Source organism: Aethina tumida, chromosome 1 (assembly GCF_024364675.1).
Source record: "Aethina tumida isolate Nest 87 chromosome 1, icAetTumi1.1, whole genome shotgun sequence".
Taxonomy (NCBI): Eukaryota; Metazoa; Arthropoda; class Insecta; order Coleoptera; family Nitidulidae; genus Aethina; species Aethina tumida.
The window spans coordinates 39683626-39701753 of NC_065435.1; the positions used below are offsets into that span (position 1 = coordinate 39683626).

Sequence of the window (18128 nt, forward strand, 5' to 3'; positions counted from 1 at the left end):
TTGTCAACCTAATAACAACTAATCATAACTTGAAAAGGAATGGAAATGCAATATCTCTTGACACTCTGTAGTCTTAAATATTTGATATAAGTAGTTTTTAAGAAATTACATTGCCGTAGTTGTTTTAGTTTGCTAGTTTTCTTTTGGTGTTGTACCTCCAGTCATTACCAAACAAATAATAGCTTAATAATTAATGAACAAGCAGTACCAGTTGAAATATGGTAAGCTGGAACTGTGGATAAAAGTATATTTTAAGAAGTTTTATGGTGTTGACTTTTTTAGAATTTGTTATTCCAATTGGAACTGAAACTTCAAACATTGTCCAGCTAATAACAACTAATTATAACTTGAAAATGACTGGAAATGCAATATCTCTTGACACTCTGTAGTCTTAAGTATTTGATATAAGTAGTTTTTAAGACATTACATTGCCGTAGTTGTTTCAGTTTGCTTGTTTTCTTTTGGTGTTGTACATCCAGTCATTACCAAATTAATAATAGCTTAATAATGAATGAACAAGCAGTACCAGTCGAATTATGGTAAGCTGGAACTTTAAATAAAAGAATATTTTAAGAAGTTTTATGGTCTTATCTTTTTTAAGTTTTGTTATTTCAAATGGAATTTAAACTCCATACATTGTCAAGCTAATAACAACTTGAAAATGACTGAAAATGCAATATCTGTTGAGACTCTGCAGTCTAAAATATTTGCTATAAGCGGTTTTCAAGAAACTACATTGCCGTAGTTGTTCCAGTTTGTTAGTTTTCTTTTGGTATTGTACCTCCAGTAATTACCAAACTAATAATAGCTTAATAATGAATGGACAAGTAGTACCAGTCAAAATATGGTAAGCTGGAACTGTAAATAAAAGTATATTTTAAGAAGTTTCATGGTATTATCTTTTTTAGGTTTTGTTATTGCAATTGGAATTGAAACTTCATACATTGTCAAGCTAATAACAATTAATCATAATTTGAAAATGACTGGAAATGCAGTATCTCTTGACACTCTGTAGTCTAAAATATTTGCTATAAGCGGTTTTCAAGAAATTACATTGCCGTAGTTGCTCCAGTTTGTTAGTTTTCTTTTGGTATTGTACCTCCAGTCATTACCAAACTAATAATAGCTTAATAATGAATGAACAAGCAGTACCAGTCGAAATATGGTAAGCTGGAACTGTAAATAAAAGTATATTTTAAAAAGTTTCATCATAACTTGAAAATGACTGGAAAAGCAAAATCTCTTAACACTCTGTGGTTTAAAATATTTGATATAAGTGGTTTTTAAGAAATTACATTGCCTTAGTTGTTTGAGGTTGTTAGTTTTCCTTTGGTGTTGTATTTCCAAACTAATAATAGCTAATTATAGCTTAATAATGAATTGAGAAGCTGTACCATACGAAATATGGCAAGTTACAGCTGCAAGTAAAAGTATTTTCAAGTAGTTTTAAGGTCTGAACTTCAAATATTGTCAAACCAATAACAACTAATCATAACATGAAAATGACTGAAAATCAAACATCACTTGAAATTGTAGGCTGAAATATTTTATGTCAGTAGTTTTTAATAAATTACATTACCCTAGTTGTTCCAATTTGTTATTTTTCTTTTAGTGTTGTAACTCCAGTCATTAACAAATTAATAGTAGCTATTATAGCTAATAATGAATGGAGAAGCAGAAGCAGTAGAAATATGATAAGCTACAACTATAAATAAAACAATTTCTGAGAAGTCTCATGATCTTCTCTTTTCTAGTTTGTGATATTCCAAATGAGATTATAACTTCAAACATTATTAGGAAAAATTACATCAGTTGGAATTTCGTAAGTAACACTGTTTTAGCCTTCTTTATTTGACTTTGTCGTTTTTCAACTACTGAAGTACATCCAAGAGACGACCAGAGATGCAACTCCAGTCGAAACATCGCAAGATAAAGCGACTAACAGGAGTGTTTATTAAGAACTTTCATTTTCTTAACTGTTCTAGTTTAATGCTAAGAGATTTTATGAAGTTATAAAGTAAACAATTAAGTAATTAAATTTAAATGCACAAAATACAACCTATTTATGTCGACAGGACAAAACGGTCCATTTAAAGTGTCTCAAGAACGATGGATAATTGGGTGGATAAGAACATCCCCCTCAAATTATTTATCACAAATTGACAAACTGAACATCCGCAAGTGTTTGACGTTTGATAAAGACCCGCGAAACGGAAACAAATGTATCTGGCCGTGTCCACCCCACCATCGGTTAGGTGGTCCACCACCCCCGAAGTCTTGTGCGTGCGAGCCGCGCTCCTGAACCTAGGCCACGGGTGCCGACGTCGCCGGCACACCATCGCGACGCCAGTCGTCGCCGCACACGAACGCCGCACGGACACGCGACGCTCCACGTACACACCGCACGCTCCAGCCTCGTAATATTTCTCCCTCAGCCGCCGATTCATTCCTGCTCTCCGGTCCCGACGTTGTTGTATTCTCTCTGTCTCGTTCTGTGTGTGTATGTGTGTCTGTGTGTGTGGGTTTGTGTGTGGGTCACACGTCAAAAACACGCCGCGCTCTTTCCATCTGTCGGCGACGCACCATCACTTTTGTACTGTTAATTAGTTCGAGGGCTGAAAAAAAAAAAAAAAATATGCGCTCGCGATTGATGTGAACTTGTTTCTGAGCTGTGGTACCGCTGGCGCTCGATTCAACCGGCACTAATGAGGAAGGTGAGCTATCAAACGGGTGCATGTGTGAACACGTTTCTTTCATGTTGTTTTATTATTTTCCGTTTCGTCCTAACAACAATACTCGTGTACCCTTTTAGTTAGTCTAGTATGTAATGTGTGCACATTTTTATTTTTCAATCCCAAACTTATTTGTTTGTTTTAAACAACAATAATAGTTGCTCTTTTAGATTTAATGCACTTTTGAAGTTTTGCCAAACGGTATTTGTGCGGTTCATGTATAAAATTACGTTTCGATCTTAAGAAAACAAAAACATTGTGAACAAACATTTTAATGACATAAATGCATTTACTGGAAACCTAAATCACAAAAATAATCCCTCTCCAGTCTGCGGTTGGGTGTAAAATTGAACGAGTTAAGGAAGTTTTAATTTCATTGAAATAAACCACCAAAATGCGTTTAGAATTTTTACCGTCAACAAATAATGTGATAAATTTGGATTTATGCGCGTGTCGGTAATTTTATTTGCATTAATTTAATTCGAAAACAAATAATGGATGCGAACGTTTTAATGTAATGGTTTTTGAGGGTTGTTTGGAAGATGCAATTTTTGGACCATTTCACACCCTTATCACCATTAAACCGTAATATTTTAATTATGTAAAAATTGGTGAAGTTTAATAACGTATGAAATTCATAAATCATTTTTAGATAAGCAGGTTGTTAATAATTCTGTGAGCATATGAATAAATTTTAATGTTTCAGAGGTGGTTGTTTTATGTTTTATTTATTTTATGTTCACATTATTAAACATAATGCAGTAAAATTAATATTTTTATAATACGTTATAATTTCAATTTACAAAAATAACATGCGGTATTCATTATGAGTTAAATTAAAAATCATTTTATGTTTTAAATTTATTCTGTTTTAAACATATACACATTTAAATGTGAATGAATAACTTTATTGTCATAAATAAATTTACAGCAAATAATATTATTATCTATCTATAAATGAAATATTTAACGAATTATAGAGATAGTAGAAAAAAATGTGTTAATCAAGTACAAATTAATTTATGTACATTTTTGAGACAAATTAAAGGAACTTTTTGGCTAATTTATGTTTTTTAATTTAAAACCTTACATGTTGCGACACAACAAAAGTTTTAATTCAAATAATTGGATATGAAAAATTTAAAGAATAAAAGGATCTTCCCTGCTATTTTTTATTATTTTATCTGAGAGAAAAGAGAAGAGAAAAGTATCTCTCTTACTTCTTCAGTGTCATTTACCGGAAATAATATTACCTAAAAATATTTTCATTTTAAATGAAAATTTTAATAAATAAGATAATATAAAGAGTATTTCCAATCAAGTACAAATTAAATTATATTTTTTTATTTTTGAGTCAAATTAAATAAACTTCCTTGCTATTTTTTATTATTTCATTGAACATATTCTACATGTTGCGACCTGCTAGTCTTAAACAGTTTATTCAATTTACAGCAAATAATTTTACCTGTTAATATTTTTAATTCAAATGATTGAATATTACATTTTAAAAATAAAATTAACTTCTGTACTATTTTTTTACTATTTTATCTTGAAACTTTACATGTTGTATCTTGCTAGTCATCAAAATAGACAAAATTTTTTGTCTTCAGTGTTATTAATAAATTTACAGCAAATAATATTGTCTAACAATTTTAAATGAAAATTTTAGCAAATAAAATAATATAAAAAGTGTTCCCATTCATATAATTTATATATATATTTTTTTATTTTTGCTTGCTATTTTTTATTACTTTATTAAAAACATTTTACATGTTGCGATCTGCTAATCATAAAAAATAAGTTTATGCCTTACTTTTTCAGTGTCATAAATAAATTTAGAGCAAATAATTTTAGCTGTCATTATTTTTAATTTAAAAGATTGGATATGAACATTTTAAATAATAAAGAGAACCGTATTATTTTTTTATTATTGTATCTTAAAACTTGCTAGTCATCAAAAAAGACAATAGTTTGTATCATACTTTTGAGTCAAATTAAAGAAACTTCCTTGTTATTTTTTATCAAAAACACTTTGCATTTTGCGACCTGCTTGTCCTAAAATAACAAGTTATTGCCCTTACTTTTTCAGTGTCATAAATAAACTTACAGTAGATAATTTTACTTGTCAATACTTTGAAGTCAAATGATTGGATATGAAAAATTTAAATAATAAAAAAACTTATTATTTTTTATTATTTTATCTTAAAACTTCACATGTTTCATCATGCTAGTTATCAAAAAAAAAACAAAAGTTTTTGTCTTACTTCTTCAGTGTCATAAATAAATTTACAGAAAATAATATTGTCTAACACTACTTTCATTTTAAATGAAAATTTTAACAAATAAAATATAATAATATATAAAGTGTTTTCAATCATATTAAATTACATATTTTTTTATTTTTGAGTTAAATTAAGTTCCTTTCAAAATTACATGTTGCGACCTGCTAGCCATAAAAAAAACAAGTTTATGCCTTAGTTTTTCAGTGTTATAAATGAACTTACAGCAAATAATTTTATTTGACAATATTTTCCATTCAGATGATTGGATATGAAAATTTGAAATAATAAAAAGGACCAACTATTTTATTTTATATTATCTAAAAACTCATGCCTTACGTATTTAGTGTTATTCACTAAACTTTATATTATTATATTATATTAAATGTACCGTGAACAAAATCTATTTAAGATATTTATGCATTACCTTTGACGTAGCCTTCTGTAATTACTAGCAGGTCGAAACATGCTCAGTTCCAAGACAAAATATCAATAAAAAAAAAGCAGATAAGTGCCCTTTATATGACACCAAAATAAAAATATAGACAATAAATTAATGATAAAAAACGCAAATTAAATTAAATAAAATCACTAAACAGCAAGTGGCGGAGTTGTTACAACAATTTAAATTAAATCATTATTAAAAAAACTTAACAATATCCTACTTTAGTTTACATGCAATTCTAATTCCTGCTTTCTGCCTGCGACGTTGTGACGGCACACGTCACAAACACTCCCCTTCACGATCTTTTCATCTGTTCATTTGTCGACGACACAGCGTTAATTAGAATCCACCCAATAATAATAATAAAAAAAAAATAAATGCACAAATCGACGGTCGGGGAAAAATTATTCTCAAACCTAAATCGGCCGAGATAAATAGCACGTCCTCCCGAACCTTCTCCCGGCCATCGTCGAAATCGACGTGTTGTGTGTTGTGTTAGGAAGCGGCTATTTAATTCGCAGGCCCGGTGTTGAATTGTGTGTACGGCGTGTGCAATGTGTGTGTTACACACACACACACACACACACACACACACACTGACCACCTCACATTTCGACACTATCGGATATATATCGGATCGTTTAGATTGACGTAGGTAAACTGCACGCTATTTATCTCCGACCTTCGTCTATTCTGATTTCTTCCAGCATTGTTTACGAATTCCGTTGATAAAATCCGATTCGGTTCTTGTTAAAAATCGGCCATCTGGACCGGTCGTCGGTTGCGTAACTTCGATGCGGGCTTAAATATGTTAAATGTTCATCCGTTCCGGCGTGTCGTTGCCGTTGGATTGCATCACACGCGAACGGTGTGTGCGGCGGCGGCGGCGTCCAAAGAAATGGAGACGTGTGAAAAGCGTGAGAGCGGTTTTTATTGTTTTCCAGCCCGAAACGATAACGCGAGAGAGAGAGAGCCGGGGCCGGCGTCCGCGCCGCCGAAGCTACGGAATTAGTTTTTGTTATTGTTTTTTTTTTTTACCCGTTTCATTTTAGTTCTTGTCGCGCTCAGGTGACATAAATAAAACAAAATATGGATCGGATAGATTATGGGAAAACGTCAGTGGTGTCCCGAACCGGGTGCACCAGTCACAGGTGTTTCGCGGTTATTGTAAGGGCATGGGGGCTAAGGGGGACGTGTCACGCACCTGGCTACGAACGAACGATATGCCGCCGCCGCCGCCACCGCCACCGCCGCACCGGCTCTGGGATACTCGCAGGTGTGTGCGCCCCCGTAGTAACGGAGGCTACCTCCACGTCTGCCGCTAACGTCCCAACTCTACCACCCCCCTCCCCTCCGACAATAAAATACATGCCGCCTCGTTCCGCTAATGCCCCCCCGATATTGCCGCCCCCGACTGCCTGATTTCTGCAATTAGTGGCACGTTAGCCCACATCCCCCCAATCAATTTCTTTCTTAGCACCTTTCCGATATTTAAATGGGCGCGTACGACGTGTCGGCGAACGTCAAGCTGCACCCGAAGTACAGGTGGGACTTTTTTTAAATCGATAATGTCACACATGGTATTGATCTATGTTTATTCATCTAGGTGTATTTTAAAACAGTTTCAGTTCAATTTATTCAAGTGTGTATGTTATTCCACGTCCCATTGGTAATTTAGATAAATTAATATTAATATTAATAAGCGAAACGATTCCTTTAGATATAATTATGATTTTATTTATTTACAGTTTAAAAATTACTTTTAATATTTTTTGTTGTTATAATTAATTAATTAATTAAAGTATAATTATTAAATATAATCATAATTAATAAGGAAATTTTAGAGGAATGTTTTGATATTATATAACATAAATGGTCAGATATTAAAAAGTTTAATATTCATCAGATTTTGTATAAAATACATACTTTGGGTAAAGTGTAAATGAATCAGAATCTATACAGATATATGTAAATATAATTTAAGTATTTTTAATTTTAATTGATCAAAATTTTGATTTTAATTAATCAATTAATTAATAAACAGAGTATAAATATTAAGGAAATTTTAGAGGAAAGTTTTTGATATTAAAAAAATATAAAATCCAATAAATTTTTATAGTTTAACAATTAGATTTTAAAATATTTTTGTTAAGATATTTTGTGAGATATTAAAAAATTTAACATTCATCAGAATATATCCAGTTATATGTAAATATAATTAACAAAAAAGTGTTTTTAATTTTGGTAATATATTTGATTATTCGATAATTTTCAAATTGTTCAGATATTACAAAATGAAAAGTACACAAAAATTTAGAGGAAAATATCATAATTTACATAAAATTATAATTATTTAACTTTAATTTATTATAATTTTTTGTTTAAAATTATTATAATTTAGATAAAACGATAATTATGTATGTTTAATTTATTACAATAAAATAATAATTCTAATTAATTTATTAATTACCTGTTTAAAAATTAATTTAAGTTAATAAATTTTATTAACAAATAAATAGATAATATTATAAGTATCTATTTTTAATTTATTATAATATTCTGTTAACAATTTAACTTAAATTAATAATCAACTTAATGAATAAATTGATCAGAATTTGTAGTTAAAAACTAAAATCATAATTTAGATAAATTATAATTATGTATCTTTAATTTATTATAATAAAATTATTATTCTAATTAATTTATTATAATTACCTATTTAAAAATTAATTTAAATTAATAAATTTTATTAAAAAATTAATCAGAATTTTTAGTTAAAAACATTTTTAACGTTTTTGAAATTGTTCAAAAATTATAAAATCGAAAGTACAGAAAAGTTTAGAGGAAAAATCATAATTTAAGTTAATAAATTTTATTAACTAGCGAATTTGTTTTTTAAGTTGTTCAAATATTAAAAAATGTACACAAAAGTTTAAAGAGAAAAATTTGGATACAATGATCATCATTATCTATCTTTAATTTATTATAATATTCTGTTAACAATTTAACTTAAATTAATAATCATCTTAATCAATAAATTGATCAGAATTAGCAGTTAAAAACTAAAATTATAATTCTAATTAATTTATTTTAATTACCTGTTTAAAAATTAATTTAAAGTAATTAAAAAATGAAAATTACACAAAAGGAAATTAGGAAATCATATTTTAAATAAAAATAAAATATTTTTTTGTTAAATTGTAATAATTATTTTTAAAAATTATTAAACTTTTTAGAAAATTCATATTTTAAGTATATAATATGGAAGTAATTTGTAATAATTTTCTACGTAACTTTTAAATATTTACTAATTTTTGCTTTTGTCAATTATAATTTTAATACACATTTAATTCTTTAAACCCTTTGTTGATGTTTTTGAAAATGTTTAAATATTAAACTAATAAAAATAAAAATGTTTTTAATGTTTTTTACTTCTACCAATAATTGATAAATGAGATAGAAAAGGTATAATTTGTCTAAAATACAACAGGTATTTTTGGTTTTGGAAATTACATTTTAAGATACCGTTATTAACCATTAAACGTTTGTTGATATTTTTGAAAATGTTTAGATATTAAAAATGTAAAATCTATTAAATTTTTATAGATTTATTTATTATTTACAAATTTCTGTTTAAAAAACATTTATATTACCCTGTTTTTAACAGTTATAGTTTAATAATTTTTCAGAAATTGTTTGAACATTAGAAAACGTAAAATTCACTTAATCAAATCAAATTATCACTAGTTTGTTTGAACTTATTTAATCAAGGACGTCATCTCCTTGTAGTCGCGGCGTCACCGTTGTTCCTTGGGTCCTTATCCGGAACGAAGGTGTGAATACGGTGTACGGAATAAATCCGAAACACAATGGCGAGCGATGCGGTTACGTCGATCGTATCTGGTTGTTCGCGTCCGGCCCCTATTTGCACGAGTGCCGTTTCCGGTCTCCGGTCTTCCGGTCTCCTCCCGTGTCGTCGTTGCACTTACGTCCCGTCCAGGATCGGTTGCGTCATCTGTTCGATTCTCGACCTTTCCGAATTAAGTGCATTTGTGTTGATCGCACAGGTCGTGTGTTTATTTCGATTGCGGACGCGGCACGAACACACGGCCAGATCACCCCGCTACCACACACACATATACACACACACGCCAAACGCTATTTTCGGATTTATGAGTAATTAAATACAAGGTTTCCCGAATTATGCACTTCCCGTCTTTCGCCGATTCATAACAAGTACGATGCATGATGCATGATGCATGTACAGCATTGACAGAAATTGGAGCAACTTTAAATATATATATATATATATATATATATATATATATATATATATATATATATATATATATATATATATATATATATATATATATATATTGCTACCGCCCTGTATATGCACATCTAATATAATTTATACCAATTATGAACACACTGTACAACAACTATCTAATTGCTAAATTTATACAGGGAAGTTAATTATCAATATACATAATTTTTTAACATAATAACAAAAATTATTTGAATTTTAAAAAAGTTGCTCTACTTTTTGCCAATACTGTAGGGTGTTCAATATGGAATGCCCTACCCATATTGGACACCCCAGCCCCTCTGAATTTCGCCGAAATTTTTATGGTTATTTTTATGTTTTTTAAACGAAACTATAAAATAATTTTGGTACTGTATAAAGATTTGGAATTTTCTGAAGAAAATTATTAACTTAAAGAAATTTTTAATTTTTATCTTTCGTTTAACTCCCATCAATTTTATTTTCGTGATTAGGACAAGTGTTTGTTTTATCTATTTTTTCTCAACTTAATTTTGTTTTTATAAAACTAATTTACAACGAAAATATTTGGTATTGGAAAAAGTAATTCACGTTTTTTACGTTTAAGTTTGAAATAATGTAATTATCGTTGAAATAACTTTTATTCAGCCAAATACATTTTAATAAACAATTAAATTGCGTGCAAATAAAAAACGTCAGACCTAGAAGTAATTGATATATCTCAATTTTTTTTTGGAAAAATATTAACCTATTAAACATAAATCTTAAAGCATAGATTGTCAGAAGCCAATAATGGGTCGCCCCCTCTTTGATTAAGATACTCATTGACGTGTCGTGGTATCGATCTAATGAGATTATCGACATTTTTTGTAGTATCTCATACCACATGAACTAAATCTGAGTCCGTGTAAATTCCTTAAGCGTCGCCCACACCTGTTCGATTGGGGAAAGCTCTGAATATCTGGGTGGCCAAGGCAGTGAATTCACATAGGAGGCTTCTAGGAAGTTTAATGTATTCCTGGCAATATGTGGACGGGCATTATCTTGCTGAAAAATTAGTCCGAAATTTCTTCTTATGTGGGGATGAAAATAAGGTTCCAAAACGTCATATTGCCACCAATGAAAACTGAAAGTTACCTGCTACCATGAGCAGTAGCATTTCATACCATTAAACCTATAGTGTTATGTATATGACACTCCACAGCAAAACGAGGATCACTTCACGTCGCCGTCTTACTAACACATAACCATCCTGCATGCCTAAGCAAAACCTCTTCAGAATTGAAACCCTTACTAATAAAGGTGGTCAAGTCCATGATATTTATATCTATTTCTCTAAAGCGTTCGACAGGATTGACACTTGTAATTCTCAACAAATTAAACTTCTTGGATTTAACTTTTCAACTGACTGGATTTAATCCTCTGCGGTGCCACATGGATCCATTCTTGGGCCCCTTCTTTTCCTTTTATTCAGTAATGATTTACTATTGCCCATTAATGATAATCTACTGTTTTCTGATAATTTCAAAGTTTTCCATTATGAGACTGATGTGTAAATACTAATTTAAATATTAATGTGTCTAAGTGTAGGACTTACTCTTCCTTTTCTTCAACGCAATTATATTACATAAGAGTTTCATGATAAAGTGACAGTTCATATAAGTGTTTTGGATTATTTTTGAGAAATTGTTCTGATTTTAACAACTTTGATACCTTTATTATTACCTCTTTGTACGATAGAAACTCGATTATTGTTTTTGAGTTTGGAATCTATATTCTATGGTACATATCCAATATGAGAAAATATGTAAAAAATATTTGTGAAGCTTGGCCTTCCCTTATTGGAACATAAAAGGTTTACAATAGGTTTAATTTTCTCTTTTACCATGGTGGATTGTCACATTCTATTAGAGCAGCTTGATTTTTTAATTCCTCTTCATAATAGAAGACACGACATTACATTTTATACCAATCCATCCATCTTAAACTACACATTAAACATTCCTCCATCAACAATGTGTAACTTTTGTGGGTTAAGAGTATTGTTTCACCAAGTTTACCATCTTCAATCCATCCCCCATATCGGTGAGAATTGTCGTAATCAACTCATTGTAAAGGAAAAAATGAATTAAATTATGAAAAATATATTTTTTTTTTAAGAAAAAACTAATTAAAAAATATTTTTTAAAACACAAAATTAAAAAAAAGTATTTATTGATTTTTTTTTTGCTATGGACTGCCCCGTATGTATATTACATTAACTCCACCGCCATATATTTCGGCGAATCGATAACACGTTTAATCTTGCAATAAAAAAAAACGCACGCAAACATCGTAACCGATTGTTAACGACACGGTACGTACAACAATAACATTATTTTTGATTCGGCACCCCCACAGTATTGTCGTCGTTCGTAATCCTCTCGCCTGTTTATTGAACAATTCCATTGCATTGTCGCATAAAGTTGTCGTCTCGGATCCATCTCGGTCGTCGATTGAACCCCCACATCAAAAACAACCGAACGCGCTAATCCATCCCCGAAGGGGATGCACGGACGGTTTGAGAGTCGACGATGGTTTTAAAGAAATTCTACGCTACGCCCCCGCTTCTGCCGATGAGATTTTCGACATGTGGCGTTTTAAGCCTTTTAAACAATGACCGCACGATCAATCTAGGGGATGTTTCCACGGGGGATGGATGTCTCATTGTTTTATATTATTTGTATTCCGAAGGGACTGTCATAACAATATTAAATCCATTTATGTGTTTGCACAAATATAGTATTCCAGTTTAAATTGAAGAATATCATTTTTTTGATCATCGCACTTTTTTTAATAATTTTTTTGTCCCTTTTAAAAAAGTTTTTAATAAATCATTCTTTCATTTTCAAAAAATTTATTTATTTTACATTTAAAACATATTTAAATATTAAAAATGAAAAGTGCACAAAAATTATAAGAAATATATCATAATTTAGATAAAATTAAAATTTTGTTTGTTTGAATATTTTGTTTAAAAATTAATTTAATGTATTATGTGAATCAAAATGTTAATGTTTCTGATATACCTTGAATTGTAAAAAAATCATAATTTAGATAACTTTATAATTATTTATATTTTACTTATAATTTTATGTTTAAAAATTAATTTAATGTATTAAGTGAATCAGAAACTTTTGTTAATGGTTTTGACATACCTTGAATATTAAAAAATGAAAAGTACACAAAAATTTTACATTTAATTTATTAAAATTTCTTGTTTGTTCATGTTTTTGAAATTTCTAAAAAATTAAAATTATTTATCTTTAGTTATAATTTTCTGTTGCTGTACTTTTTTTAAATGTATTTCCATTTAAAAAATACTTTTGCGATCTGTTTTTAGCAATTATAGTTTAAGAATATTTCTGAAATTGTTTTGACATTAAAAAACGTATAATTCACTTAATTAAATCAAATTATCGTTTATTTGTCTGAACTTATTTAATCAAGGATATCATCAAGGAAACACCGTTGTAATTTATTTATCAATAATTATATTAATGAATAATACCAGGACAGACAAAATTCAACTTGTGCTTTTGTTACCACTAATACTTAAACAAGTTATGACAACTAATGTGCAATATTTTGAGACGGTGATTAACCCAAACTGCATTTTGTAATTTCACCAATCTGAAATATTATTTTTTCATAATTTTCCTGAAATATGGACAGCAAACATGCATCTAAAGTAAAAACATTGTTAATATTTCCTATTATCGTGTCTTGTTTATTTCTATAAATCCAATAATTTGGACTTTGATAGTTTGTTTAAACTATTCATGGGATTATTAAAAATTTATATTTTTGTTAAAAAATACACTAAAAAAATAATTATTAATTGTATATTTTGGCAATGATTGACTTTTTCAGATATTTTAAAGACAACTTCAATTAATGATTCCACTTCATATAAAAAACTTGTGCATATTATCTCAAAAGTAGGTGTATTTATTTTTTAGGTAAGTACCTTATATCGATTAAAAAAGTACCCGTAGGAAGTTTTTACAGTATTAGAAAATTAATCTCAATTAAGTCAATTAAGTTTTTTATCTCGTCTTGACATATTCGTTTTACTTTGATTAAAAAATAATTTAATATAATAGATTTAATTAATAAATTAAATAGAATTTTTAGTTAGTATGTTATATTTGTTTTTGAAATTAAGTGAATGTTAAAAAAGTTAAAAGTAAAAATTATAATTATTTATATTTTACTTATTATAATTTACTGTTTAAAAATTAATTTAATTTATTAAGTAAATCAGAATTTTTAGTTAAAACTTTTGTTAATGTTTTTGATATACCTTGAATGTTAAAAAATGAAAAGTACACAAAAATTTTGAGGAAAAAATCATATTTTAAATAAAATTATAATTATTTAAATTTAATTTATTATAATTTTTTGTTTAAAAATAAATTTAAATTAATAAATGAATCAGAATTTTCAATTATGTATAAAACTCTTGTTAAGGTTTTGAAATTAAAAATGAAAAATACCTAAACGTTCATGTATCATGTTTATCATGTATAAAATCTGTTTAAAAATTAATTTAAAATAATAAATTTAATTATTATTTAATAGATTAGTATTTTTGGTTTAAACTTTTGTTTATGCTTTTGAAATTGATAAAAAATTAGTTTAGTTATAATTTTCTGTTGCATTAAAATATTATATTTTTTCTCCTGTTTTTGGCAATCATAGATTAAGAATGCTTCTTAAAGACAATTTCAATTATTGATTCCACTTCGTATAAAAAACTTGTGCATATTATCTCAAAATTTTAAGTATGTATGTATTGCCTTATATACATTAAAAAAGTACTCGTAGAAAGTTTATACAGTTTATACAGTAAGCCATTTTTGAGACATTTTGAAAATTGTAAATTTAAAAACATATATTTTTTACATAAAATGTATTTTAAACAATACTTCTCTTTTTATCTCTATAAAAAAATGTAATAAAAGGTCTCTGTCGAATGACACAGAAAACAATTTTTGCGTACAATTCGTTAAAATCGAATCAATGCAAAATGCGAATTTGATAAATAACGATAGGGAACGTTGCGAAAAAAATATGTCCAGTTTATAAATGGCGAAGGCAAACCAGACCAGGCCAGACCAGGCCAGACCAGGCCAGGCCAGGCCAGGCCAAGCCAATTATCATAGACAATCATATCAATCGGCACCGCTCTCGATATGTCCGCATTACGACCGCGTTACATAAATCTGGCGCCCATAAAAACTGCTTTATTTACAATAATAATAGAACGGCGTATGCACGCAGGCCGTGCACACGTATGCGCTGCCGCTGCCGCTGCCGCCGCCGCCGCCGCTCCGGCCCGAGCGGCGGGTAAAATCGGTGCGAGAGCGCGCGTATGGGAGGGTGTCAGGTGATTCAATAATAAAGGCTAAAATTTAATGTGCATCCAATTGGCGGGATCGGTGGGGCCGGCGGCGACGGGCGGTGAGGGCGCCCAAAACGGGGAAAGATAAATAGCCGTTCCTGTGCAATATCCGGGGCCGGCACACGCTGTTTACAGACGTCCCCCGAGTATCAGCCAGTTAAGGTTAGGATATCTCAATCCGACAGGCCACCTGCGATATGTCTGCCGCATTTCATCGCTCTTCAACTGGCCCATGTTCGCGTCGGCCCGCACCCTGCTCCCAAACACACGGAAACGCGATCGATTCGGACGAATTGCTTTTCCTTTCGAAAAATTGCCCCAACACTGGAAATAGATAAAGGAAAAGTCGCACATGATGGGCAACTTTATTTGATACAAACTTGATACAAAATTATTCAATAAAAATGTTTATAATTATAAATTAGTTAAACAAATAATTTATTAGGAATAAAATTCAGTTTCAGGGGAAGTTCTTTTAAAAAAGAATGAAATACGTCACGAATACATAATATTAATATTGAAATAGGGTTTTCTTTTATAAATTGATGTCTTAACATTTAATTATATTTAATCTATGTCTGTAAAGGCATAATTTGTTGTAATTGATTAAAATATTAGAGTTACAGAGGAATTTTCTCTGTCGGTCTTTTTTTAAAAAACGTATAATTAAATAAGTTCCAAATATTAATAACAGTTTTGAATTAAGAATGGAAGTTTTTTTTTTCAAAATTTGACATGTTAATATGTTCTTCTAGAAACTGATGTCTTAACATTTAATTATATTTAATCCAAGTTTGTAAAGGCATAATTTGTTACAATACAGTTTACATTTAATGGAACCAGTTTCGGGGAAGTTTCTCTGTCGGTCTTTTTAAAAAAATGTATAAATAAATATGTTCTAAATATTAATAACAGTTTTGAATTAAGATTGGAAGTTCTTTTTAATTTTTTTTTTTAATTTAATTATGTTTAATCTAAGTCTGTAGAAGCATAATTTGTTATAATTGACCAAAATATTATAGTTTCAATACAGTTTAAATTTAATAGAACCAGTTTCTGGGAAGTTTCTCTGTCTATCTTTCTTTTTAAATAAATATATTCCAAATATTAATAACAGTTCTGAATTAAAGTTGGAAGTTTTTTTCGTAATTTAATATATTAACATTTTATTATTTAAGTTTCGTAACTTTTTTCTTAATCTTCGGAGGCAAAATTTATGTTGATTGACCAAAGCATTAAAGTTAAATACAATTTACACTTAATAAAACTTAGTTCTTTCTTCAGAAAGTTGCATAAAGTTTCGCATTAAACTTTTTTTGTATCATTAATTGGGAAACTAAAACTTCATAAATTCTTGAAATAAAATTATCCAATTCTAGTGAATCGGATTTTAATAAGCATTTTGTTTAATAAAGTCGTTAATAATAAATTAATAGATATACAGTTGTTTTCTGAAGTATTTAAAATAAAAATCTAGTAGAAAACATATTAAATACTAATATAGTAAATGTTTTGAAATAAAGGAATTTTCTTCTAGCAATTGATGTCTTAAAACGCTTCTTAATTGTCAAATAAATCGACGAAGGCTTAATTTGGTTTATTGACAAAAACATCAAAATTCTGTTAGTTGCTGTATATTTTAATTAGGTAAAGTTATTTAAATACCATTTATACTTAATAAAACTTGATTGTTTGTTCACAAAGTTGAGTAAAGTTTCGTATTAAACTTTTTTGGAGTTATTAATTGGAAAACTAAGAGTTCATAAATTATTTATGCAAAATTACCCAATTTTAATGAATCAGTTTTAATTTAATAGTTTTTTTAATGTTTCTGATACGATTTGCCAAATACAACATAATATTTGATTAAATAATTGAGTTTATTAACATTATGAAAACAGATCACACAGATTTTAGAAAGATATTTTATCAATTATTTTCTAAATTAGTACAAAATAGAATTAAAATAAATTAAGTTTTAATAATAATAACAGATTTAAAATGAAATTTTTAGATACTTTTGACTGGAGATTTAAGAGTTCAAAATTCTCAATAGGATAAGTCAATAAATGCCAATAAGTAAATCAATAATAATAAAATAGTGTCAAATAATATATATTTATTATATCTGATTAAATTACATTGCTAATAATAATAATAAAATAACCACATTTTTTCAGTTTATTTTTAAATGATTTTAATTCTTTTTTAGAAAGTATAAAAGACAACTCAAATAAATTTAATAATTTTAATAACAATAAGAGTTTTGAAATCAATATTTTTGATATAGTTTTGACATCTAAAAGTTTAAAATACAATAAATCAGTTATAGTAATAAGATAGTGCAGATTCTGGCAAGTATATTGTTTTTTCCAAAAAATTATCAAATATAACTCAAATTTATTTTTAACAATAATAGTTTTGAAATATTTTTTTTGGGAAATAGTGTTAAATAAGATTTTAAATTAAAAAATATAAATAGAATATTCAGCTAATTAAATTATAGTTGAATAATAATGATTCTGGAAAGTTTCGTTAGTTTGTATCTAAAAGATTTAAATATGTTTTATATATTAACAAACAATAATAAATGTGTTTTGACCTTTTATTATTGTTACAAAAAGGTAAAAATAAAATACATAATTTATTATTAAATATTTCTTATTTTAACTGATGTAAAATTGCAAAAACAAATTAATACGTAAAAATAAAATACAAGTGAGAAAAGTGATCGGACCGAAATTGAGAGCAGAGTGCGACGCAGCGTTCAGCGTTTCCCCATGCTCAGATGTTTTTAGTCGGCCGCCCGCTTCGCTGTATTTATGTTCGGAAGCCACATGTGGTTTCAGTAATTATATTTTTAACAATAGCAATCCATGCCATCCCCGTCCGCTACTGTTGTGCACGACCGTGCCGCCACTTCTTTCTGGCCGCAACT

At 28.8% G+C, this 18128-nt stretch overlaps 1 protein-coding gene across 2 annotated transcripts in view; it reads left to right on the plus strand.

The window, feature by feature from the left end:
- Nucleotides 1–2380: 2380 nt before the first annotated feature.
- Nucleotides 2381–18128, plus strand: part of LOC109609486 (protein CBFA2T1) — a 66542-nt gene continuing 50794 nt past the window's right edge. For both annotated transcript variants that reach the window (XM_020026148.2, XM_049961859.1), the window contains exon 1: nucleotides 2381–2714. In XM_020026148.2, coding sequence (XP_019881707.2) covers nucleotides 2706–2714 — 9 coding nt within the window. In that variant the 5' untranslated portion in view covers nucleotides 2381–2705. The remainder of the gene's footprint in view (nucleotides 2715–18128) is intronic.